Genomic DNA, 27637 nt, shown 5'->3' on the forward strand with positions numbered 1-27637 from the left:
ATTATTTTCTGCTTTTCTATATTGACCTCTACTAACCAACTCAACATCTTGTTGAGAACTCGCTAGAGACATTATACTGAGGATGCAGTAGTTCTGTTGATCTACTTTACATTCCCGTTGATGCTGCAAGGTCACCCGCTTCAGATCAGAGCCCACGGAACCGTGATCAACGTTGATAAACTTCCATAATATATTTATGAGCTTTTCTTCCGACAAGGCCTCTGTCAGTTTAATTTCTGTGGAGGAGGCAGTCAGCATATCACACTGTGTGTCACTCTGTTCAAATCCTGTGAGGGAGAGACTCCTGATAGACGCATCATCTCTTGCCAACCCCCTCACATAATATTTCACAGAGCTAGCAGAGTGTCTGTGTCTGTGTGTGTGTGTGGACTGAAATGGAATCAGTGGATAATTCATGGTACAACCTACTAGATCTGCTGTTTTTACGCAAGGGCTACTGTACTGTACTGACTAGGCAAGACTGCCCAGGCTGTCTTCCCATTGTACTGTACTGACTCCACCTTGCTAGGCAAGACTGCCCAGGCTGTCTTCCCATTGTACTGTACTGACTCCACCCTGCTAGGTAAGACTGTCCAGGCTGTCTTACCATTGTACTGTACTGACTCCACCCTGCTAGGTAAGACTGTCCAGGCTGTCTTCCCATTGTACTTTACTGACTCCACCCTGCTAGGTAAGACTGTCCAGGCTGTCTTCCCACTGTACTGTACTGACTCCACCCTGCTAGGTAAGACTGCCCAGGCTGTCTTGGTGGAAAACTACAAAACCCAGGTTGGAAAACAAATTCTTCTTCAACTTTATAATCACTAATATATCTTAAGTATAGATACTATTTTTAACTAATGATAGTACTATCCTATTTATGTTCAACTGTTAAATGTGTGTGATTTAATTCCAAACACTGATCTAAGATCAGTTTACCCTCTCCTTAAATCGTAACATTACCCAGTAGAAGGTAGAATGATAAAACTGCCTTCATAAATCAGAGCTAAGAGGCAACTTCCTCCTCAAGTTATTACACATGAACAATGCAGTAATGTTTTTTGGATTAGCCCAATAGACAGCGATGGTGTGTTTGCACTACACAGTGTGATGTATGGTACCAGAGCACAGAGAGGCTAAAAGGACATGTACAGGCAACCAGTTGAAGTGTTGCTAGCACATTCCCCATGTTCTCTACAAGACAAATATGACAGGGCGGTACGGTATGAAGGTTAGACTAGTTGTGTTACCCATTGGCCTTTCTCTCCTTGCAGTTTGCTGAAGAACAACTTCAGCTCCTTGACTGTGATGCTGTAGCTGGCCAGCACCCCTAGCATGTCCACCATCAGGTCTGGAAGAGGGAAGGGACACACACAGGTTAAACATGACATATGTGAAGAGGGGAAACTGACCACAGCCTAACAATGGACTTGAACAGAGTCCAAGTGAAAAGCAAAACATATACAGAGTGATGTTCCAGAACCTCTATAACCAAAGTAACATCGTTGTGTGACCTCTTGTTACTTGGCTAATAAAACATTTTATGGATTGATTACAAGTAGACCAAAAACACTTCACACTAAAGAGGACATCGAAAAAGACTTAAATCAGATATTCAGCACTTAAAATACTATGCAAACCAAATCACCTTTTATTTGTTAAGTACACATATTTTCATGTTATGGCAAACGTGGAGAAATGCTATGCCGTTCCCCATCAATGTGTTTTTTTATTTTACCTTTATTTAACCAGGTAGGCCAGTTGAGAACAAGTTCTCATTTACAACTGTGACCTGGCCAAGATAAAGCAAAGCAGTGTGACACAAACAACAACAGAGTTACTCATGGAATAAACAAGCATACAGTCAATAACACAATAGAAATAAAAAAAATCAAGTCTACATACTGTGTGCAAACGGCATAAGGAGGTAAGGCAATAAATAGGCATTAGTAGCGAAGTAATTACAATTTAGCAAATTAACACTGGAGTGATAGATGTGCAAGTAGAAATACTGGTGTGCAAAAGAGCAGAAAAGTAAATAAAAACAATATGGGGATGAGGTAGGTAGATTGGGTGGGCTATTTACAGATGGGCTGTGTACAGCAGCAGCGATCGGAAAGCTGCTCAGATAGTTGATGTTTAAAGTTAGTGAGGGAAATAGAAGTCTCCAGCTACAATACATTTTGCAAATCGTTCTAGTCATTGGCAGCGGAGAACTGGAAGGAAAGGTGGCCAAAAGAGGTGTTGGCTTTGGGGATGACCAGTGAGATATACCTGCTCGAGCGCGTGCTACGGGTGGGTGTTGTTATCGAGACCAGTGAGCTGAGATAAGGCGGAGCTTTACCTAGCAAAGACTTATAGATGACCTGGAGACAGTGGGTCTGGTGACGAATATGTAGCGAGGGCCAGCCGATGAGAGCATACAGGTCGCAGTGGTGGGTGGTATATGGGCCTTTGGTGACAAAACGGATGCCACTGTGAAAGACTGGATCCAGATTGCTGAGTAGAGTGTTGGAGGCTATTTTGTAAATTACATCGCCGAAGTCGAGGATTGGTAGGATAGTCAGTTTTCCTAGGGTATGTTTGGCGACGTGAGTGAAGGAGGCTTTGTAGCGAAATAGAAAGCCGATTCTAGATTTAATTTTGGATTGGAGGTGTTTAAGATGAGTCTGGAAGGAGAGTTTACAGTCTAGCCAGACACCTAGGTATTTGTAGTTGTCCACATATTCTAGGTCAGAACTGTCCAGAGTAGTGAAGCTAATCGGGCGGGCGGGTAGTGAACGGTTGAAAAGCATGCATTTAGTTTTACTAGCATTTAAGAGCAGTTGGAAGCCACGGAAGGAGTGTTGAATGGCATTGCTGCTCATTTGGAGGTTTGTTAACACAGTGTCCAAAGAAGGGCCAGATGTATACAGAATGGTGTTGTCTGCGTAGAGATGTATCAGGGTATCACCAGCAGCAAGAGCGACATCGTTGAAAAATACAGAGAAAAGAGTCGGCCCGAGAATTGAACCCTGTGGTACCCCCATAGAGACTGCCAGAGGTCCGGACAACAGGCACTCCGATTTGACACACTGAACTCGATCTGAGAAGTAGTTGGTGAACCAGGCGAGGCAGTCATTTGAGAAACCAAGGCTATTGAGTCTGCCGATAAGAATACGGTGATTGACAGTCGAAAGCCTTGGCCAGGTCGGTGAAGACGGCTGCACAGTACAATCTTTTATCGATGGCGGTTATGATATCGTTTAGTACCTTGAGCGTGGCTGAGGTGCAACCGTGACCAGCTTGGAAACCGGATTGCACAGCGGAGAAGGTACGGTGGGATTCGAAATGGTCAGTGATCTGTTTATTAACTTGGCTTTCGAAAGACTTTAGAAAGGCAGGGCAAGATGAATATATGTCTATATGTGTTTGGGTCTAGGGTGTCTCCCCCTTTGAAGAGGGGGATGAACGCAGCAGCTATCCAATCTTTAGGGATCTCGGACGATAAGAAAGAGGTTGAACAGACTGGTAACAATGGAGGTGGATCATTTTAGAAAGAGAGGGTCCAGATTGTCTAGCCCAGCTGATTTGTACGGGTCTAAGTTTTGCAGCTCTTTCAGAACATCTGCTAACTGGATTTGGGTGAAGGAGAAGCTGGGGAGGCTTGGGCAAGTAGCTGCGGGGGGTGTAGAGCTGTTGGCCGGGGTTGGGGTCGCCAGGAGGAAAGCATGGCCAGCCGTAGAGAAATGCTTATTGAAATTCTCGATTATCGTGGATTTATCGTGGTGACAGTGTTACCTAGCCTCAGTGCAGTGGGCAGCTGGGAGGTGCTGCTCTTATTCTCCATGGACTTTACATTGTCCCAAAACTTTTTGGAGTTGGAGCTACAGGATGCAAATTTCTGTTTGAAAAAGCTAGCCTTTGCTTTCCTGACTGACAGCGTGTATTGGTTCCTGACTTCCCTGAAAATGTGCATATCGTGGGGACTATTCGATGCTATTGCAGTCCGCCACAGGATGTTTTTGTGCTGGTCGAGGGCAGTCAGGTCTGGAGTGAACCAAGGGCTAAACCTGTTCTTAGTTCTACATTTTTTTAAAGGGGCATGCTTATTTAAGATGAGGAAATTACTTTTAAAGAACGACAAGGCATTCTCAGATGACGGGATGAGGTTAATCCTTCCAGGATACACGGGCCAGGTCGATTAGAAAGGCCTGCTCGCGGAAGTGTTTTAGTGAGAGTTTGACAGTGATGACGGATGGTCGTTTGACCATGGACCCATAGCGGATGCAGGCAATGAGGCAGTAATCACTGAGATCCTGATTGAAAACAGTAGAGGTGTATTTGGAGGGCAAGTTGGTCAGGATAATATCTATGAGAGTGCCCATGTTTACAGATTTATTAGGTTTGTACCTGGTGGGTTCCTTGATAATTTGTGTGAGATTGAGGGCATCTAGCTTAGAATGTAGGACTGCTGGGGTGTTAAGCATATCCCAGTTTAGGTCACCTAACAGAATGAACTCTGAAGATAGATGGGGAGCAATCAATTCACATTTGGTGTCCAGGGCACAGCTGGGAGTTTGAGGGTCTATAACAAGGGGCAACAGTGAGAGACTTATTTCTGGAGAGAATATTTTTTTTAATTAGAAGCTCAAACTGTTTGGGCATAGACCTGGAAAGTATGACAGAACTTTGCACGCTATCTCCGCAGTAGATTGCAACTCCTCCCCATTTGGCAGTTCTAGCTTGACAGAAAATGTGACAGTTGGGGATGGAAATCTCAGAATTTTTGGTGACCTTCCTACGCCAGGATTCAGACATGAGTGTGCTAAAGCAGTGAGTAAACCAAACGTAGGGAGGAGGCTTCTGATGTTAACATGCATGAAACCAAGGCTTTTTCAATTACAGAAGTCAACAAATGAGAGTGCCTGAGGACACGCAGGGCCTGGGTTGACCTCCACTTCACCCGAGGAACAGAGTAGTAGGATGAGGGTACGGCTAAAGGATATCAAAACTGGTCGTCTAGTGCGTTGGGGACAGAGAATAAAAGGAGCAGATTTCTGGGCATGGTAGAATAGATTCAGGGTATAATGTACAGACAGGGGTTTGATGGGGTGCGGGTACAGTGGAGGTAAACCCTGGCACTGAGTGATGATAAGAGAGGTTGCATCTCTGGATGTGCTAGTTATGCTGGGTGAGGTCACCGCATGTGTGGGAGGTGGGACAAAGGAGGTATCTGAGGCATGTTGAGTGGGACTAGGTGCTCCGCAGTAAACTAAAACAATGATAACTATCCTAAACAACAATATACAAGGCATATTGACATTTGAGTAAGACATAAAGCGAGGCATAAAGCAATCAAAAGGTGTTGATTGGGAGATCTGGCTAAGACAACGGGTAAGACAACAACAGCTAATCCGCTAAGACAACAACAACAGGTAAAATGGCGATGAATGGGCAGAGAGGGTCAGTTAACTACACACAAAGCCTGAGTTCGAGGCTGGGGCCAACAGATAAACAAAACATAAACAAAATGGAGTACAGTGATTAATGAACAGTCCAGCAGGCATCAGCTATGTAGCCAAGTGACCATAGGGTCCAGTGAACAGCAAAGATGGAACAGGGAAGCCGCTGGGTAGTCGTTACTACCTAGCAAGCGGGAAACACGGCGTTTAAAGTTAGCAGGCCGGGGCTAGTAGAAGCGCCTGCTCAGACGTCCGGTAAAGGCCGGTTGAGGGCACAGCAGATGGAGTTACGTCGGCAGACCAGTCATGGTGGAACGGCGGGGCTCCTTATCGACGAAGGGTCCAGGCCAGTTTTGCGAAAGAGGTAATGTAGTTGTAGTAATTTTCTTTGCTAGCCGGGAGATGCACCTGGCTCGCGGTTAACTGGTGCTAGCTTCGGGACAGGGGCGTTAGCCACTATAGCCACTTGGTAGCCGCGATGATCCGATGCAAAGGTCAGGGGGGGGGGGGGGAATAGAACATCTCTTCTCTGTTCACTGAGATGAAAATGGTCCTCCTGGCATTAGCCAGTAATGTGTATTGATTGGCTTATCAATGCACACTCCCCCTGGCATTCAGCCTATAATAAGACACATTACTGGCTAATGCCATGGAGGACCATTTTCATCTCAGTGAACAGAGATGTTTTATGGCCTCCCAGAGCGACCTGGGGCATCAGAGGACTGACACACACCAGCCATGGAAGGAGAGGGAGAGAGCCCATCTGATCTAACAGCCTAATGCCCGTTTCACACTACTGAGCCAAGCCGAGTCAAAACATATTGCAATGGCCTGGTTACACCATAATTGACGGGGACGTGCTGAAAGGACGACGTGAAAAGAACATATCAGAGCAAGTGCAGTCGGTTCGGGTTGGCACATTAGTGTAAAAAGAGTTTATCTGTCGGTCTGGCCTGAACTACATGTTCATGTTGACTGGCTTTGTCTGTCTGGCCTGACCTGCATGTTCATGTTCCCTGGGTTTGTCTGTCTGTCTGGCCTGGAATGCATGTCCATGTTCCCTGGTTTTGTCTGTCCGTCTATCTGTCTGTCCTTGGACTGCATGTTCATGTTCCCTGGGTTTGTCTGTCTGTTTGAACTACATGTTCATGTTGACTGGGTTGTCTGTCTGGCCTGGACTGCATGTCCATGTTCCCTGGGTTCATCTGTCTGTTTGAACTACATGTTCATGTTGACTGGGTTGTCTGTCTGGCCTGGACTGCATGTCCATGTTCCCTGGGTTCGTCTGTCTGTTGGAACTACATGTTCATGTTGACTGGGTTGTCTGTCTGGCCTGACCTGCATGTTCATGTTCCCTGGGTTTGTCTGTCTGGCCTGACCTGCATGTTCATGTTCCCTGGCTTTGTATGTCTGGCCTGGACTGCATGTTCATGTTCCCTGGGTTTGTCTGTCCGTCTGTCTGTCTGGTCTGGCCTGCATGTTCATGTTCCCTGGGTTTGTCTGTCTGGCATGGACTGCATGTTCATGTTCCCTGGGTTTGTCTGTCCGTCTGTCTGGCCTGGATTGCATGTTCGTGTTCCCTGGGTTTGTCTGTCCGTCTGTCTGTCCTGGACTGCATGTTCATGTTCCCTGGGTTGGTCTGTCTGGCCTGGACTGCATGTTCATGTTCCCTGGGTTTGTCTGTCCGTTTGTCTGTCTGTCTGTCTGTCCTGGACTGCATGTTCATGTTCCCTGGGTTGGTCTGTCCGTCTGTCTGTCTGTCTGTCTGTCCTGGACTGCATGTTCATGTTCCCTGGGTTGGTCTGCCTGGACTGCATGTCCATGTTGACTGGATTTGTCTGTCCGTCTGTCTGTCCTGGACTGCATGTCCATGTTGACTGGGTTTGTCTGTCCGTCTGTCTGTCTGGCCTGACCTGCATGTTCATGTTCCCTGGGTTTGTTCGTCTGGCCTGGACTGCATGTTCCCTGGGTTTGTCTGTCTGGCCTGGATTGCATGTTCCCTGGGTTTGTCTGTCTGGCCTGGACTGCATGTTCATGTTCCCTGGGTTTGTCTGTCTGGCTTGGACTGCATGTTCCCTGGGTTTGTCTGTCTGGCCTGGACTGCATATTCATGTTCCCTGGGTTTGTATGTCTGTCTGTCTGTCTGGCCTGAACTGAACTGCATGTTCATGTTCACTGGGTTTGTCTGTCCGTCTGTCTGTGTGTCTTGGACTGCATGTACATGTTCCCTGGGTTTGTCTGTCTGGCCTGGACTGCATGTCCATGTTCCCTGGGTTTGTCTGTCTGTCTGTCTGGCTGTCTGGCCTGGACTGCATGTCCATGTTCCCTGGGTTTGTCTGTCTGTCTGGCCTGGACTGCATGTCCATGTTCCCTGGGTTTGTCGGTCTGTCTGGCCTGGAATGCATGTCCATGTTCCCTGGGTTTGTCTGTCCGTCTGTCTGTCTGTCTGGCCTGGACTGCATGTTCATGTTCCCTGGGTTTGTCTGTCTGTCTGGCCTGGACTCCATGTTAATGTTCCCTGGGTTTGTCGGTCTGTCTGGCCTGGACTGCATGTTAATGTTCCCTGGGTTTGTCTGTCTGTCTGTCTGTCTGGCCTGGACTGCATGTTAATGTTCCCTGGGTTTGTCTGTCTGTCTGGCCTGGACTGCATGTTAATGTTCCCTGGGTTTGTCTGTCTGTCTGGCCTGGACTGCATGTTAATGTTCCCTGGGTTTGTCTGTCTGTCTGGCCTGGACTGCATGTTAATGTTCCCTGGGTTTGTCTGTCTGTCTGGCCTGGACTGCATGTTAATGTTCCCTGGGTTTGTCTGTCTGTCTGGCCTGGACTGCATGTTCATGTTCCCTGGGTTTGTCTGTCTGTCTGGCCTGGACTGCATGTTAATGTTCCCTGGGCTAATGGTTTCATTATGCTAAGGCTGATTATCCTGCTCTGCCAGGCCAGTGGTCAATCATTGAGCTTTAGAATAGTTATTTTGGCCTCATTAGTAACTGGGTGAGAGTCTGGTGAGTGATTGAGGCTGGTGATTGTGTCTACTGACTGGTGTGGGAGTCACTTCTCTGACTGGGCAGTGGGTTAGCGCGAGGCTGAGTAGTGGTGTCAGGTCTGCACACACACTCCTAATCTAATGATGATGATGATGCGTGTGTCTTTCGGTCTATCTGTCCGTCCGTCCATGGGTGTCCGCACTTCCTCAGTGCTTTAGTTGCTGCAGGACAAAGTAGTCTCTTTTCAGACACACACAGAATAGTGCCGTTAGCTGGCTAGGCTTGATGAGGGAAGGTGAGGAGCATTAGACAGCGCTATCTCACTTCCTCATTCTAAGGGTGATACCTGTACAGTAGGGAATCATTCGGACTGAGGCAGTGGTCATTACTTTGGATTTAAAAAGGTAGAAAAACACAGGACTTGGAGAACCACTGGACAATGATTATGACTGAGACAATCATCCACACTCCAGGGGAACTAGACAACCCTGTAGGTAGGTGTCAGCATGCTAAATACTGTACTGAGGACTGGGGTGACCTCATTACTTTGGAGTGAAATGACTTTGGCCTCTGGTGTTACTGTGGCAGTACCTGCGATCATGCTGTCAGTGTGGGCCACGCGGTCCAGGACCAGGTTGATGAGGGCCGTGTCGGTGCAGGCCTGCAGGTTCCTCACGCTCTTCTTCAGGATAGCCGTGAAGATGCTCCACACCTCCGCCTGGCACGTGGGCTCACACTGGGAACCAGACATAATAATAATAATGGATCCGATTTAGAAAGAGATTTGCCAGATGCTCAAAGCGCTTTACAATCCTCCACCGCTAACATGTACCCATAGAAATAGGCCTACAATTACTAGAACGGGGATCCCCATTCAAGTCAATGAGACCACGATGGGTGGACTGGCAGAAAATCTATTTCTCTCTGTGTATTTCTGTGTGTGTACAGCCACAACTCATCCACCATAGATTATATTATACATATTGTTCCATTTCATTTTGTGTGTGTAGCACCCACCTTGTCCAGCAGCTCCACCATGCACACAATGCTGTCCTTCTCCTGGATAATGAAGTTCATCTCCAGGTCAAACTGGCCCCCCACCAACTAGAGAGCGAGAGAGCGAGAGATGAGGGTAAAATAGAGAGAAAGAGAATTAGAGGGAGAGAATAAGAGAGCGAGAGAAAGTGAGAAAGAATGAGATAGAGAGAGAGAGAGGATTCATCAACCTACGCAATTCAAAAGCACAGAGTCAAAAATCTCCAATGCAATTGGATTAGCATATGCCACTGAGCTTTTCCCCTCACACCTATTTATGTCCTTTTTTTAGGACATAAAACCCCTGGCACAGGTTCCTGGGCCACATCAACTGCATAACCAAATCCCTGGACCAAGCTGGACGGTGTTTTTCTAAACAGCTGCTCCTCTGTGGATCAGGCCTGCTGGACAAGTAGATTAGAGGAATGGGTTGAGCTTTATTGCGCCTAGCTTCTATCATACTGCTGTTACCTATCCAATCCAGTTGTCTCAGATGTGTACAAGGATGTGAACAATGGAGCAGGCTGGGCTTCAATACAGAAAGATGCTCCACTCTCCTCTGCCCTATTTCACCTCAATGCTGTCTGTTATATTCTGTAAAGACAAGTGAACAAGGGCACAGCAAAGGGTAGTTATTCCTCCCTGAAATGAAACACATCCCGGATGATAAAACCCTGCCTGGTCCTGAGCAGGGTATGTGAGCGGAGTTGAGAGCTGGGAAATCCCACTCATGGAGACCGCTCTGGCACTCCACATCCTTTCCAACCGCTCCACACAACAACAAAAAACCTACTGCTTGAAAATCACTCCATTCATAAAAATCACTTAATTTACCCCTCTTTACCCCTTTTCTCCCCAATTTCGTGATATCCAATTGGTAGTTACAATCTTGTACCATCGCTGCAACTCCCCTACGGACTCGGGGGAGGCGAAGGTCGATAGCCATGCGTCCTCTGAAACACGACCCTGGCCAAGCCGCACTGCTTCTTGACACACCCGGACGCCAGCCGCACCAATGTGTTGGAGGAAACACCGTCCAACTGCGACCAAAAGACAGCTTGCAGGCGCCCGGCCCGCCACAAGGAGTCGCTAGAGCGCGATGGGACCAGGAAATCCCAGCCTGCTAAACCCTCTCCTAACCCAGATGATGCTGGGCCAATCGTGCGCCGCCTCATGGGTCTCCCAGTCACGGTCGGCTGTGACACAGCCTGGGATCGAACCCGGGTCTGTTAGTGGCAACTCAAACACTACAATGCAGTGCCTTAGACCGCAGCACCACTCAGGAGGCAATTCAAATCACAACTTAACCAACACACATCTATTTTTGTGACTACCTGGCACTACCGTATGGTTTTGAAGTATTGAAACCAAACCATTTCATTTGAATGAAAATAATTGAAATAAACAAGAAAAGGGTAAGAAAGACTGTAAATAGCGCTCATCATTTCAAATAGGCTACATGTCGTATTAAACAGCATATAAACGTCATAAATAGGTCAGGAGCCAGACAGGTAGTTTAAGAAAAGAACAAAAATGAATTATTTAGGCTATATTATTTCAAGGCTATAGCCTACAAAGAAATACAATTTGAAGCATTTGGAAGTACGACACACTAGCCTGGCAGGGACATTAAGCTCTCATTATTTAAACAACATGTTGTATTCAATCATTATAGTCTATACATTTCACATATATGCTGTGACTTAGTGAAAATTAAACCCAAATGAAAAGAAACATGCCTTTTAGGCTCAGTCTACAATGCCTTTCATTTATTTTTAGAAACACGAGTTTGGCCAGAGTCTGTGGCTTCAGGCTCAGCAACAGAGAACACACTCTCCACGCTTGCAGAGCCACTGGGGATGCTAAACACACTCCGGGCCACTCTCGTCAGGCTGGCAGGATGCATAATAGCTGTTGTTGCTCCTGCTGTTGTTGTTGTTGTTGTTTTCTGTAGGTAGGCCTTAACAATTTTAGGTAAAATAAACCTATCAAAACAGAAAGCTCCTTGAAAGAGGTAATATGCCTGGCCTATTGGGCCATAATCAATAATGGCCTATTGTAAAGATAACAGAACAAAACTTGAGAACTGATTTTTAGTTTGTAAATACTTTGCTACATGACACACCTCGTTCCTTCCTGTTTGTGTAGTAAGTAGCACGTAGTAAGTACACCATCTTTTTTTTCATCTTTTTAAGTCACCTTGATTTTTCACCTGTGTGTTTTATCAGTTTCTTTATGAAAATATTTAGCGAACTCCATGACAGTAGCTAAATCAAGAAGCTATAGCAGCACACAAGTAGACTACAGATGCATGCTGGGCCGGGCATACCCTGAGCTTGTGAAGAGAGCTCTACTGAAGCGGGCGAGGAGGCTGACGCTCCAGCTTTTGGGAAACTCGCTCTGCGCTCCAGTCAAATGGGGTACGATCCGCTCCTCCACTCCTCCCTCACATACCCTGGTCCTGAGCGGTATACAGGCGGTAGTCGTCTTCTCTAGCCTCGGTCTGACCTCCACACTTCTCAAACACAATGCACCAGCAACACAACAGCAGAAGGGCTGGTTGGGTGAGAAGGTCATGGCAACAACTGGCGCTGGCAGACGTGACATCTTAGTCAGGATCAGCCTACAGCTATGATAACTTAGAGACATCATACAGAACTGTCATCTAGGATGTGATAAACCTCAGATTCTAGCTAATACTAAATTCATTTTTTCCCCCGTTCCAATTCTAAGTCTATTGCTTTCAAAAGGTTTAGGCCTATATAACGCATAGTTTTTGTTGTAAATCCAAGATTTGTAACGAGTACATTCAAAGAAAATAAATATATATATTTTATAGATAGCTATTCCCTTAGATTGCTCCCTTAGGTGAGTTGTTTTGTCAGTTATGTGTTTCATGTTTGAAACCTGGCTTTTACTTTACCTTTCATGCATATTATTCATTTCATCTAGGTGCTGCCAGTGTGTTGTGTTTCTCAGCTGGTGTTTAAGCACACACACACACACACTACGTGTAAACATGTTTTGCCTCCAAAAACATGAATGGTATTATTTCCACGCCAGCAGGATGTCAACGAATTTATTATGCTACCTTTAGCATGGAGAAGGTTATCTACATGGAGGATTGTGTGTGTGTGTGTGGTGTGTGTGAGAGACCTATAGCTAAGGAAGGAATAACGTTCTTTGTGTCTGGAAATATATTATACAAGCTATAAATGTCATGATTTGTCATTTATTTAATAGTGGCGATGACATTTTTATGATTGAACCCTGCCTAATAGAAAGCGATAAGAAGGAAAATAACAACGGCACATGTAAAAGTAATATTGTAAGATGGGGCGCGGGGTGTTGAATCGACAAGAAGGGCCTGTCACTGGACGGAAAGCAAAGAGGGATAGCCACCATTTGCCACGAGACAGGCGGTGAGAAGACAATTTGATTGGGATGAAATGATATCCTCAAGCTGTGTTTGATGGGAACCTGTCCCATTAAAATGAGTCAAGCAGGATTAACAGGAGGAGGGGCTGAGGGGGAATCAGGGTAGTCCCCTGTCACCATGGACAACCAAGCCAGGAGATAAAAGCAATGATAAACAGACGGTGCCACCCCGACAAACACACGCTCACGTCATACGTCCAGGGATCCCACACTAACAAACACACACAAACCAAATACTACATTTAGATACAGCTGCTAATCCAATCCATGACTCCTCAGAGGTAGGACCTAAAGTGTGTGACTGTGGAGTGGTGGCAATGACGGTTAGGTGCCAAAACAAATCCTTGATTGAAATAAATAAATGATATATATATATATATATATAAATAAAGGCAAGCTATGTAAATGATTTGTTCATCAGAAAGTGATTGCTCCCTCTCCGGCCATTAGCCATTGGGCTCCCGAGTGGCGCAGCGGTCAGTGCTAGAGGATTCACTAATGTCCCTGGTTCGATTCCAGGCTGTATCACAACTGGCCGTGATTGAGAATCCCATAGGGCGGCACACAATTGGCCCAGCGTTATCCGGGTTAGGCTGTCATTGAAAATAAGCATTTGTTCTTAACCGACTTGCCTAATTAAATAAAGGTTAAATAAAATAAAGTGAAAAATAATAAATGAAATAAAAGCAGTGACATTCTTTCCCTCTTCCCTTCATTCCTCCCGTTGCAGTAGCTGATAAATCATAGTCATTTGCATTTTGGGGGGCCCCCCACCCAGTCGGGATTGTGTTAATGGATGTTTTCTACAGCACTCGCCACAGTAACAGGTGATTTACGAGCCTGACACTCTGGGCGAGTCAGACATCCATCAGAGTCAGGTGACAGGGGAGAGAGGATGGGAGAGGGGAGTCACATGAGGGTGAGGCCACAGTGGCAGCACTGGCCTAGAGGGAGGTCAGTGTGTGAGTACCAAAGAGCTGTTTTCACTCAGCCTGTGTGTGTGTGTGTGTGTGTGTGTGTGTGTGTGTGTGTGTGTGTGTGTGTGTGTGTGTGCATGCATCACGGAGGGGTTTTTAAAAGGATGAAAGCTCGAAGGCTGAGATGAGTGTCTGATGATTGAGACCGTCACGAGTGCCAGTGCATCGACATTAAAAGCAGCCGTGTGTGTCTGTACCAGTTGAGTTGTTAATGACGTTGTAGTAAGGTTGATATTAAAGCTGAAATAGAGACAGTCAGAATGGAGTGATGGGACCCCCAAGAGGATGAATTTGGGTGAATAAGCAGTTCTAAATACAAGAGAACATACTAACCCAACCTCAGCTTTCTCAGGAAATCTGTATAGTACCATAGATATCATTTCTTCAAAAACAGGTCTGACAGCCAGAGATAGTAAAATATGTGTTTTAAACAGATAAGCTACTCATAAACCACATAATAGAAACTGCCTTCTGTGGGCAAGTACTACGATCACTGACCACAATTCCACTTCCTTACACTGAACACCACAGAAAAAGAAACGTCATTTTTGGCACAAATTCAGTTTAATTAAGCAACAAGCCCTGAGGGGGTGTGGTATATGGCCAATATACCACAGCTAAGGTATGTTGGTCATATATCACAACCCTCCAAGGGGCCTTATTGCTATTATACACTGGTTAACTAGAGCAGTAAAAATAAATGTTTTATCATACCCATGGTATACGGTCTGATATACCACAGCTATCAGCCAAATCAGCATTCAGGGCTTGAACCACCCAGTTTATAATTAATAGTATAACCCACTCGCCTAACTTTGAAGTTACGCAAATGATACCGTGCCCATTTTAGAACAAAAGTTCCCTGCATTTATAAGTATTTCCTAATTAGCATTAATATCTCACTGGCCTTCATATTTGCCCTTCCAGATAAAGCCTTATCATCCCCCACTGCGACGGGAGAGAAATATCAGTAAAGAAAAAAATCTCAGCTATTTCTTTTTTTATATTAGGACCTGCTTATACTTAGCAGGGTTTTAATAGGCTTAATTTATCATGTTTAATCGTCTTCTGGTGCCCAGAGTTTAATTGAGAAATGCCTACCTCATATCTCACTGCTGATATTTGAGATTAGAGCTTAGAATTATGGCAGTTTAGAATTCAAATGTGTTATAAATTAATCTATGGGATGTAGCTTTGATTTAGATCAAGTTAGAAGTAATTTGACATTATTTGGATGTATGGATTGGAAAGAAATCAGAGCAAGCAGCCCACAGCAGAACGGTCACTGGAAATATTATTTTACAAACTGAGCCTGAAGTAAAAGAAAACCTCAGACTGATGAAAGCACTACAATACAGTCTACTGTACTTCCTCCTGTGTACCTTGCAACTCATCGTTGGAGTAGGAGCACCGCTGGCCTAACATGTGGTGAGACACACAAAGAGCTCAGCGAATCTATTACCTCAATCAATGATGTAATCACCCAGAGTCAGACTATTGGCAGCATCCCAAATGGTACCCTATTCCCCATTTGTTCAGAAGTAGTGCACTTTGACTAGGGTGCCATTTGGGACACAAGCTATAACCTGCAGGAGGCAGGACCATGGGGGAGCTGCCCGCCACTTAGCAGTAAAACTCCACAAATATCACCTCCTTGCCACCACTATGGAGGTCTGACTGAGCAGCGATGACAGCATAGAAAGACAAAACAGGGAAGAATCAATGGTTGAGGGCACACTGAAAAGAGTCGTAAAATCCAGGCCCTCCAATTTCAGTCCTCCAGCAGCCTAAGAGCTGAGTAGTTCATAAAGTAGCCTAGTTTCTAGGGTAATAGATTTTAAACATTAAACATTTAATATGAAGTCAAATATTTCTGCGGACTCACGTTTACCTCAAGTACTGTAGCAGTAAAAGGCGACCTGTTTTCTGTCAACTTCACTCAAAACAGCACACACACGCCAGCTTTTCATTGGTCTATTCCAAAATACACAGACGTGGTCTCGACCTTTAGGTCTTTATTGAAGACTCACCTCTTAAGGGAGGTCCTATGATTGAGTGTAGTCTGGCGCAGGGGTATGAAGGTGAACGGAAAGGCACTGGAGCGATGAACCGCCATTGCCGTCTCTGCCTGGCCGGCTCCCCTCTCTCCACCGGGATTCTCTGCCTCTATCCCTATTATGGGTGCTGTGTCACTGGCTTACTGGTGCTCTTTCATGCCATCCCTAGGAGGGGTGTGTCACTTGAGTGGGTTGAGTCACTGACGTGATCTTCCTGTCCGGGTTGGCACCCCCCCCCCCCCTCGGGTTCGTGCTGTGGGGGAGATCTTCGTGGGCTATACACGGCATTGTCTCTGGGTAGTAAGTTGGTGGTTGAAGATATCCCTCTACTGGTGAGGGGGCTGTGCTTTGGCAAAGTGGGTGGGGTTATGTCCTGCCTGTTTGGCCCTGTCCAGGGGTATCGTCGGACAGGGCCACAGTTTCTTCCTAGGTTCCGGCCTTTCTAGGGAGTTTTTCCTAGCCACCGTGCGTCTACATCTAGTTTGGTGTTTTAGGCTGGGTTTCTATACAGCACTTTCTTTGTGACATCGGCTGATGTAAAAAGGGCTTTATAATTCAATTTGATTGATTGATTGAAAATCCACACTAGCATAACACACAAAAAGAAGCAATGGGCATCAACATGGATATTAGCCCCTCAAACTACACAGAAATGGTGAATCATAGGAGTGAGGGATTGTTTTACCCAGGGAGCCTGTGTGAGGTGCTTTGAAGGTCATGTGGCCAGACCAGACAGGCAGGGAGACACAGCAGCAACAGCCTTCCTCTCTCTCCATCCAACTGCTCTCTCGTCATCTCTCGTTCTCTATCCAAGTCTCTCCCTCTATAACCATCGTCTTTGTTCCAGGAGTCACCAGATCCCCTTCTGCGTAACCTAGCCGCTTAGCCTGGCTGTTCAGTCCCGAGGCCATTCTAAATTAATCATGGGTGAACACAAGCACAACAGCTGAGCAGAGCACAAACAACCTATCTCCATGGAACTTATGGAATTAGGTGGGGGAATTGTAGGGGTAATGGCAGTAGGAAAACACCAGGGCCATTATTCACAGTAGAAGAGCTGATCTAGGAACAGTTTTGCCTTTCAGATAAGTTTTGCCTTTCAGTTACTAGAAGTCGACCCTACACCACCAGAATTCCCAGTGAATAGAACAGGCCTAGTTAGGGCTAATGATTAGGGGGGACTGTGCCAGTGTGCAACCATCAGGTCTAGATAGAACCAGTGGAGATCACAGAGGGTAGTCAGAGGATAGAACCAGTGGAGATCACAGAGGGTAGTCAGAGGATAGAACCAGTGGAGATCACAGAGGGTAGTCAGAGTTCCTAGGGGCAGGAGAGGAGTACATGGGGATAAGATCAACAGCAGCCATGGATGAGGTCATGTGATGCAGGGAAAGATCAAAGCCAGAAACAAATGATGGGCATTTTGTACCACAGGGGAAATGGCTCTCTTCAAATGACCTGTAGTAGACAGTGATGTGAAGCCAGGCTACTCATATACAGCACTACTGTTGCCTGTTCTTCTCCATCTGACTTGCGTGACAGGCCCTAGCGTTTCAAAATGACCACAGACTGTCTTGCAGGATTCAATCCAAAATTATGCCTAGACCACCCTAAAAATAGTTTTTAACATTTTTTTACAGACATCCAGAATTGTGTTAATCTGTTCCTGTGGGTAAGTGGTGAAAATGTCAGAGTCATTTTCAAATATGTCATGTCCATGTTCCTGCTATGGGTCATAAACACATCCCACAGTAATCACTAGTCGGCTGAAGCAAGGAGGAAACGCTCGCTGCCTTTGTAGTTCATTTCCATTTCCATCAGCTCTTTTAATTGGATCGCTTTAACGAGGTCTCTGACCGTCGCTAGCTGCTGTCGAGCTATTCTACCACTGAGGGGTGTGACTTAGCTCACACATGAGTCTCTGACAGGCAATTAAAAGTCGTAGCTTGCTCCCTACAAGCCCACCTCCAAATCAAACATTCACTGCGGTGATGTCGGACATGGCGTCGCGAACAACGGACGCCACCGTCACATGTTGTGATTAGCGAGCCCTCACTTCTCCGCCCAGCGAGGACGCCTTGACATCAGCTGCTGAAACTGTTCAAACTAACAGATACCAAACCACCATCACCTAAAGAATCCCATGGGGGGGTGACAACTGCTTAGAGGAAATTAGCTTGTGATGAAGAAGACACTAACCGATGATACGGCTTCATCGAGAGATATAGAGAGAGCGAGAGAGCGAGACGGGATGAGGAGAGAGAGCGAGAGAGCGAGACGGGATGGGGAGAGAGAGCGAGAGAGCGAGACGGGATGAGGAGAGAGAGCGAGAGAGCGAGACGGGATGAGGAGAGAGAGCGAGACGGGATGAGGAGAGAGAGCGAGACGGGATGAGGAGAGAGAGCGAGACGGGATGAGGAGAGAGAGCGAGACGGGATGAGGAGAGAGAGCGAGACGAGATGAGGAGAGAGAGCGAGACGGGATGAGGAGAGCGAGCGAGACGGGATGAGGAGAGCGAGCGAGAGGGGATGAGGAGAGAGAGCGAGACGGGATGAGGAGAGAGAGCGAGACGGGATGAGAAGAGAGAGCGAGACGGGATGAGGAGAGCGAGCGAGACGGGATGAGGAGAGCGAGCGAGAGAGCGAGACGGGATGAGGAGAGCGAGCGAGAGAGCGAGACGGGATGAGGAGAGCGAGCGAGAGAGCGAGACGGGATGAGGAGAGCGAGCGGGAGAGCGAGACGGGATGAGGAGAGCGAGAGAGCGAGACGGGATGAGGAGAGCGAGAGAGCGAGACGGGATGAGGAGAGCGAGCGAGCGAGACGGGATGAGGAGAGCGAGCGAGACGGGATGAGGAGAGCGAGCGAGACGGGATGAGGCGAGCGAGCGAGACGGGATGAGGAGAGCGAGCGAGACGGGATGAGGAGAGCGAGCGAGACGGGATGAGGAGAGCGAGAGAGAGCGAGAGAGACGGGATGAGGAGAGCGAGAGAGAGCGAGAGACACGATGAGGAGAGCGAGAGAGAGAGAGAGAGAGAGAGAGAGAGAGAGAGAGAGAGAGAGAGAGAGAGAGAGAGCGAGACAGAGAGAGTAGTGAGTTAAGGCAGAGAGGATATAAACTAGCCTGGAGGTCCTGAAGCCTTGTTTTCTACTGAGAGCCCCACACTGTCAGATTGATCAGGGTGATAGCTCAGCTTAACTGTCTTCACAGCCAATACACACACAATTCGTTTTCACATTAGTTTCATGACTCACTCCAACTCACTGAGAATGCCCTCCTCTCCAATGCAGCATAATGGCTTCCATGATCTCCCCAACCAACTATTAACAAGACGATGGCATCATAAGGGCGAGCCCTGCAGCTATGGACTGCTGTATTAAGAGAGGGAGGAGAGGAGGTGATGTGATAAATCACGCAGTAGCTGAGAGAAGCACAAGAGATGATGAAGATGATACCAGTGTAAAAAGGCCAAGTCAAATATTTCAGCAAGGACCACAGGGGTAAACCATTGTTCCTTCTCATAGTAAACGAGACTGAAAAAGGCAAGACCTCTTCAATTCACGAAGATAACAGAGAAACCAGCCCTTAAGGAGAAAAGTTTAAGGAAAACTTATCTTAAAAGTCCTGCTAGAACACTATTTTGAAGTCCTGAGGTTTTGACACCCCCTCTGCGTCAACGAGACTTCGAGATATCATCCTCTTTTCAAACAGAGGAAGATATTAGGAAAGAAATGTCAATTCCTCAGCTTGAGGTAGACTATGATGTGACAGTCCTACAGCTAATTATGACCTGATATAGGCCAATGTGAGGGTTTGAGCTGCAGAGTCACTGGTAGTAGTGATCTGATGTTCAGAGGCACATCCTCCCCCGACACCACGCTCGGAGAAAGAGGAAGACAAACAGATGGGATTGAGCAGGGAGGGAGAGAGAGAAAGGCGGGTGGGGGGGGGGGGGCGGGCTTCCTTAAAGTTGTGAGTAAGAACAATTCTAAATGTGCTCACACAGGACCAGAGCTGACATTGCAGATCAGAGGGAATGGGGATTGGAGAACCACACATTTTTGGGGGGGAAACAGACATGAGAGTGCTTGACGTTTACAATGTATACCATTGCACTTCCAATACTGCCTCGTTACAGAGACATGCACAGCGTCAAATGTATTCTGTTAGTAATATCCTTTATCAAACACATCCAGCATCTTCATGTGGTCAACAATCTCCTTTAAGCTCAGGACAAATATCTTTTCAGTGAGTTCTCTTATTGCACAAATAGTGATTAATGACCAACTTGCAGAAATTACACTTCTACACGGTTGGAGAGAGAAAAAGAAAGAAAACGGTCTTTAATCAAAAACGCATTATTAAATCAATGAATTCTAAATAAAAAGGAGCGATGATCGGACATAGTTGACCCCATTCTAACTCATTAACATTTAGTTCCACAACCGCGCCTTTTTCATGCTATTAGTGACACACACACACAAATGAAATGAGCAGCGGGGACCATAGCTCATCTAATATGATCTAGTACAGCAGTTGTGGATTAAAACGATGGCTTCCAGACGTTTTGTTCACGGTGGGGTGTTGCGTCGCTAGATGAGGAGTGTGTGTACGTGTGAGTACTTGTGTGCACTTGTGCGTGTGTGTGTGTGTGTCTCCATCCCTCTGCAATTACGCTTAATGAATGCTTCCCCATTACGGTCCTCTCCATTAGAGAGCACACAGGGCTGGCATTCCATCAGAACAATTAACACCTACAGGCTCATTACATCATAGTATATTCATATCACCGTCTACTCAATCACACTGTTCTCCAGGGCTAAATGTACAGCGAAGTAACTACTTGCTTAAAAACACTCACTTCATCTATCTAGGCCACTAGGACTGGTACACACTCCGCTAGGCATCCAAGAGTCAACATATAATGTTGGTTGTCGTGGTAATAGAAAACAGAGTAAGGCAACAGGGAGCAAAACATTTCTAGACTGTAGGCTTCGACAAATACGTCTGTGACTGGTTGTACATGGCATTATCCTCCATGCTGCGGTGTTATCGTCACCATAACAGCCAGCACCTCATGCCGTCTTAGCTGTGAAACAGACCTCACGTTGATGTTCCACTTCAGTTCCTTTTAGTTGATATGTTCCAGGCACAGAGGGCTGCTTTCAGACTGTACTGTTCTGTGTAGGTTTGTTGATGTTACAGCCAGGTCGCATGAGGACTGGGGAGGTCCACAGGGAGTTATTGAGCCAGCCTGGCCTGGCCTGGCCAAGCCAGCCCGCCCAAGCCAGCGAGCCAGCCCAAGCCAGCCAACACATTAATAAACTCACTACTGCACAGCTGAGGCTAGAAAACACTTTAGCCTGGCTCCCTCCCTCCCTCCCCACCCCCACCCCCTCCAGGAGCAGAAGAAAAACTACCAGGAGTTGTAATCACACAGAGGAGGAGGTGGGGTCGGCCGGCCGGCTGCACAGAGCCTTATCCAGTCCACTGTAATGTATGATCAGCTCTACACTGACTGTAGTGCTATAAATCAACAGGCACCATATATAGCAAGAAACCTGGTCTCAGAACTGTACAAAATATAGTTTGGTACGTTTAGATTTCTCTCACACTGTAAAGCAGATAACCACACATCCTGGAAGTATTTCTATTGGGTTAGCCTTTGAGGTAAAAACTGTGTATTTCCTTCTCTTATCAGATTTGTAAACTTCACCATGTGATTTATAGCTTGCAATCTAGCCTGGTCCCATTTGTGCTGTCTTGCGAGGTGGCAAGACAGACAGGACAAACAGACCAGGGACCAGGCTATAGGCCTAAAACAAGGTAGCAGCTCAAACAGTTAAATTTGAAAAACAATCCATCTCTTCTCTTTCATCTGACTAAACGGATGCCAGTTCCTTTGATAGCAGAGAGCACAGAGTTATTTGACCATAATCTCTCCCTTCCTCTTTTATCGCTGGCGATTTCTCTGCTGCAGTTGTGGATGGAAGATGGAAATTCCACAGCTTAACTGCCGTTACTCTGTCAAGATTAAAACGGCTAGGCATTAAGGCAGGCTCTTCTCTCTCATTACTCAGTCTAGGTATCGTTATCAGTGGGAATGCAGCCCTGTTTTACAGAGCCGTTTATCACCCTGTAGCCGCACATTAAACCTGACTGATTCAGCTACGGCCCAGGAGGCTGGAGTGGCTGTGGGCCCTGGAGTGGCTGTCGGCCCTGGACGCTGGAGTGGCTGTCGGCCCTGGACGCTGGAGTGGCTGTGGGCCCTGGACCCTGCAGTGGCTGTGGGCCCTGGACCCTGCAGTGGCTGTGGGCCCTGGACCCTGCAGTGGCTGTGGGCCCTGGACCCTGCAGTGGCTGTGGGCCCTGGACCCTGCAGTGGCTGTGGGCCCTGGACCCTGCAGTGGCTGTGGGCCCAGGTGTTTTTCCTAAACATGTGACCTGACCAGGAAAAACAATGGGTGCTAGCTATAACTACACTCTAAATATCAACTCTGGTCAGATCTTGGTCAAGTCATGTTGGTCAGGAGACTTTCCTGGGTTTATAAAGCTACTCAGTCGCAGACATAACATTGGTGCTTCTGCTGTCTAGACCATTGGTGCTGTCTATCTATAGTAGTGATCTGACATGGTGTTGGTTCAGCAGCTGAATGGGCCGTCTCGCCCGTGAGGAAAGGGTGAGGGGAGGTCAGGAAATGACCCTCATTAGACAGTCTGACGAGTCCCTTTTTGCTTTTCCAGGAAACCTCCAAATCTGCTCTCTGATATGAGAGGCTGGCTGATCTTTCTGAGAAGAAGAAATTACATTTTACATCAACAAAGCACGGTCATTCTAAGTAAAAACCTTCTTCAAAAATAGGTGCTATCTACATATCTTCTCAAAACAGTCTTCCAGGAAACATATTTTCTCTTAGACTCTTTCTGGGAACGAGAATACATGTACAGATAAAAACTTGGGAAGTATTTGAAAATACTCAAATACACTGACTCAAATATGCATTTAACCCAGATATCTGAAATAAGTATTTGAAAAAGACTCAAAAACAACTTGGTAGACTATTTCGTTTTTACTAATAACCATTCAAAGTACACATTTTGGGCTGTGTATTTGAAAATACTCAAATACCAGACACTGAAATACTCGTGTATTTGAACCCAGCTCTGGTTTTAATTAGACTACAGTGCAAAGTTGCATGACAATAGACCACCTACAAACATGGGAGAGAAGTCGGCCCTTTAAAAGCAGAAGACCAGATCAACAGGTGATGAAGAAAGAATAGGCTTAAGAAGCTAGAAGAATAGCTTAAATAAGCTTCACAAAAATAACATGGTCACTGCCGATTTTCTGCATGTATCAAAAGTCCCATCGGGTAGCCCGAGTTCAGATGTGTCCATGTAAAAACAGGATTATTAGGGAGATCGTTCTTCTTGCAAAGCACGTAAAACACTTCAATCTAACTATTATATTAACCTGACCATTCACAATAATCATATATTCATACAGTGCCTTGCGAAAGTATTCGGCCCCCTTGAACTTTGCGACCTTTTGCGACATTTCAGGCTTCAAACATAAAGATTTGTCTTCCAACAAGACAATGATCCAAAACATAAAGCAAAATCTACAATGGAATGGTTCAAAAATAAACATATCCAGGTGTTAGAATGGCCAAGTCAAAGTCCAGACCTGAATCCAATCGAGAATCTGTGGAAAAAACTGAAAACTGCTGTTCACAAATGCTCTCCATCCAACCTCACTGAGCTCGAGCTGTTTTGCAAGGAGGAATGGGAAAAAATGTCAGTCTCTCGATGTGCAAAACTGATAGAGACATACCCCAAGCGACTTACAGCTGTAATCGCAGAAAAAGGTGGCGCTACAAAGTATTAACTTAAGGGGGCTGAATAATTTTGCACGCCCAATTTTTCAGTTCTTGATTTGTTAAAAAAGTTTGAAATATCCAATAAATGTCGTTCCACTTCATGATTGTGTCCCACTTGTTGTTGATTCTTCACAAAAAAATACAGTTTTATATCTTTATGTTTGAAGCCTGAAATGTGAAAAAAGGTCGCAAAGTTCAAGGGGGCCGAATACTTTCGCAAGGCACTGTGTATATATATATCAATATATAAATAATCATAATATATTCTGCATGTAACCATACTAAATGATTTGTATTTATTAGGGATCCCAATTAGCTGATGCCAAGACAGCAACTACTCTTCCTGCAGTCCAAACACCTTAAGATTACACATAAAACAGTACACCATATAACATAATTACACCACTACATATCTACAATACAGAATGTGGTTCAAGTATGCACCGAGGCTTATTGGTTTTGCATACTACCTTAACTACCTACATATGGGCTGATGTGCAGGAGAGCAGGAGGCTTGGTGTTATTCTGAAACAACATGGGTGGCTATAAATAGCATTATGGATGGAGCCTGGGTGAGGCAATATACATCACGGAGGAGCTGCTGTCTGCGTCCAGCTAGGTTGTTTTTGCATAGGAGATATGAACATAATGAGGACAGAGACAGAGACAGAGACAGAGACAGAGACAGAGACAGAGACAGAGACAGAGACAGAGAGAGAGACTACCCAGCTGCTAATTAGCAGAGTTTGGCTTAATTACTACAGATCCCCACAGCCACTGCATGACCTCTTCACCTTCAAAAACAGTTGTTGACCATCCTAGCGCATTGTTGTATTTTTACTTTAGAGGAAGTGTGTGCACATCCGGTGACTGGTCACCCGTAATTTAACCTTAAACTTTACATCCGGAACGTGCGTCTGCCGTTGAGAACAAGCATTAGGGAAGTCCTGACAAAGGTGCAGAAGGAGAGGAAGAGAGAGAGAGAGGGGAAGAGAGAGAGGGGAAGAGAGAGAGAGAGGGGAAGAGAGAGAGAGAGAGAGAGGGGAAGAGAGGGAGAGGAAGGAAGAGAGAGGGAGAGGAAGGAAAAGAGAGATGAAGAGAGATGGGTACAGTCTAGTAGAGCAGGGAGATGGACACAGTCACTGAGCCAGGCACAGTGCAGCATCTCTTCTGCCAAATGAGCGTGTGAGTCTGTGCGTAGTGATCTGGCAGACTCACATAGGAGGACGGTCGTCCACAGCCTCAAACCAGCCAGCAGACAGACTTCAAGTAGATGTATTTAAAGAACAGACAACCAGACAGTCAAGATACTGTCATCATCACTGATCATTGTAGCGTACAAAGTCTTCTTGAAGGGAAAAAAGGATCTAGCCTCGTACTTTCACACTGTTCTCATACCACACTTCCTAGTTGCATAATATGAGCTTGTCATTAAATCAGTAGACAAATATTCCAGAAACTGGCCAACAGCCAAGTTTGTGATGAAGCACATTAATGATTTACCATTGAAGAAGGTCAGAGCTGTGGTGAATGCTTGGGAAACATTCCTCGTTTACTAGGCTATTTTCACTTCCTTTTAACAGATGCTTCCATTTCAAACTTCAATTTACACCAAACCTTACTAACATCATGTCAATGTGGGGCTAATTATTGGTTATGGTCACTTCATATCAGACAGACACTAATCTCTAGCACTGTGGTCAAATTGTGGTGAATTATTGGTTACAATACGGCCAAATGCTAATAATGCTAATATTTGACACCAGGACTGTGGTCCTCCATGGGGAATCAGGAAGCACGTTGCTGCCTCGGCATGCTATCATCCTGAGACGCCTCTACTCAATCACTACTCCTTCCTGTGATTCTTACTACGTGACAAATGCCATCGGCGAGGCTTCCTCTGTCTGTTCCCAGAGCTGTGTCAACAGGAGATCTGGCCCTACACTCCACCCACAGCCATCTTGTTGCTGTTTTGGCCCAGAAATTGAGCCAAAAGATAAGACCTGCTTATTACTCTGTGACGAAGTAGATGCAAGTTAGCAAGCAAGTCTCAGAGTCTGAAAGGTCGAGGACTAGTGTCCTCTCTGCAATGAATAATCCCACAGTGACTCCATGTTAGGTCTCCATCCTGATCAAACCAGTGCATATGGAGTGAGCACAGCCTGGTGAGAAAGCGGTCAGTTGGACGTAGGATTATAACAGCTGATGACTCTACCTCTAAGGGGCCAGAGTATTCCCTGATCACACTGCAGATATCCACCTGCGGTAGGAACTAAGTACGTAACACTGTGGCTTCTGGAGACTCACTCCCAGACAAACAAAGACAGACATTTCATCAACACAACAACAGAAGAACTCTTCAGCCAGAGTTCAAAGTTCAGACTGGGGGAGTGTCCAGAGAGAGAGAGAGAGAGAGAGAGAGAGAGAGAGAGAGAGAGAGAGGCTGAACCTTTGTGTGTGTGTGTGTGTGTGTGTGTGTGTGTGTGTGTGTGTGTGAGGGCCATAGTCCATCGAATCTGCTACTGCGTCTCCAAAAAAAACCTAACAAAATGTCCAAGAATATGTTTTAATTCATGTACTCATCAAAATGTTAACTGTGATACAATTAGAATTTTACTTTATATCAAGCTTTTACATCCTTTCACACAAGGCAGCAGAGTGCTGTTTCTTGAAATCACCCCCCCAAAAAAAGCAGTTGCCGGTTCAATGAACACAACTTGAGAGTCTACAAATAGCTTACCAAACCATGCTAAGCACGGATGTACGGTAAAGAGCTAATTTGCCAAATTGGTGGACCGCATTATCGTAAGTTCACAACTACACAGAGCTGCATTACTCCCTGATACAGCAGCGTTTCTGCTTGAAATAACATGGCCTCCAGAAGCTAATAATCATGTGACCTAGTGAAGGATGAAATGTTCGTTTGCTTCAGTCTCTCAAAGGAAGAACATTGGGCCTCTTTCTCTCATCCGCAGGCTTGCTGTGTAGGCAGGAGAGCCACTCCTTGTTAATGAACATCACTGTGTTGCATATATTACACAGCTGAACCCCTCAACACTCAACATAGATGAATGTGTACAACAGTAATGTCCTGCCCTTACTCACCCTGCTATAAAAGCACAGGAGGGAAAGAGGATGAATAACCATGATAAAAACGCCAGTACAGTGTGTGTGTGTGTGTGTGTGTGTGTGTGTGTGTGTGTGTGTGTGTGTGTGTGTGTGTGTGTGAGAGAGAGAAAGAGCCAGTGGCACACCGAGCGGGTCTTAACTCTTCATCCCCCTGCAAAGTCCTCTCCCAACAAAGGACAGGGGAGACAGGAGGGAGGCGGGGGGAGGCAGGAGGAGAGAGGGGGAGACAGGAGGGAGGCAGGAGGAGAGAGGGGGAGACAGGAAGGAGGCGGGGGGAGGCAGGAGGAGAGGGGGAGCCTGTCAGGTTGGCGTGACGGAACACTCATAGTCACGATTCCCGGGCGGTGACATGCCTCGTCTGGCCGGCCCAGGATGATGGTTCATCTGTGGATGGAATTACTGCTGCATCGGATTGGTGGATATGGGGGATAGATTGAGAATGTTCAGTGAACCTGATGGGTGCGTGGGTGCGTGCGTGCGTGCGTGCGTGCGTGCGTGCGTGCGTGCGTGCGCATCTACACAGGTCCCACACACTAGGCCTATACTGTTTCTGTATTAGTCCAGACAGAGGTTTCCTGCTGTGGTTTCTACTCTGCTCTTGGCAATGCAGCTTTGTGAAACAGGCCTACACCTTCGCTGCAAATGAAGTGAACTGGCACAGCTAACCACATGCTGCCTGTAAACATGTTGCATCA

The 27637-nt window shown here is 46.2% G+C and overlaps 1 protein-coding gene across 10 annotated transcripts in view; it reads right to left on the reverse strand.

Annotated features, from left to right (window-relative positions):
- LOC110497375 (lipopolysaccharide-responsive and beige-like anchor protein) overlaps positions 1-27637 on the reverse strand; it is a 319123-nt gene that overhangs the window by 272571 nt on the left and 18915 nt on the right. For all 10 annotated transcript variants that reach the window (XM_090210434.1, XM_090210433.1, XM_036954299.2 and 7 more), the window contains exons 2-4: positions 9446-9532; positions 9020-9164; positions 1251-1351 (exon numbers count right to left, since the gene is read on the reverse strand). In XM_090210434.1, coding sequence (XP_090066560.1) covers positions 1251-1351; positions 9020-9164; positions 9446-9532 — 333 coding nt within the window. The remainder of the gene's footprint in view (positions 1-1250; positions 1352-9019; positions 9165-9445; positions 9533-27637) is intronic.

Source organism: Oncorhynchus mykiss, chromosome 19 (genome assembly GCF_057628025.1).
Source record: "Oncorhynchus mykiss isolate SJ-2025 chromosome 19, ASM5762802v1, whole genome shotgun sequence".
Lineage (NCBI taxonomy): Eukaryota > Metazoa > Chordata > Actinopteri > Salmoniformes > Salmonidae > Oncorhynchus > Oncorhynchus mykiss.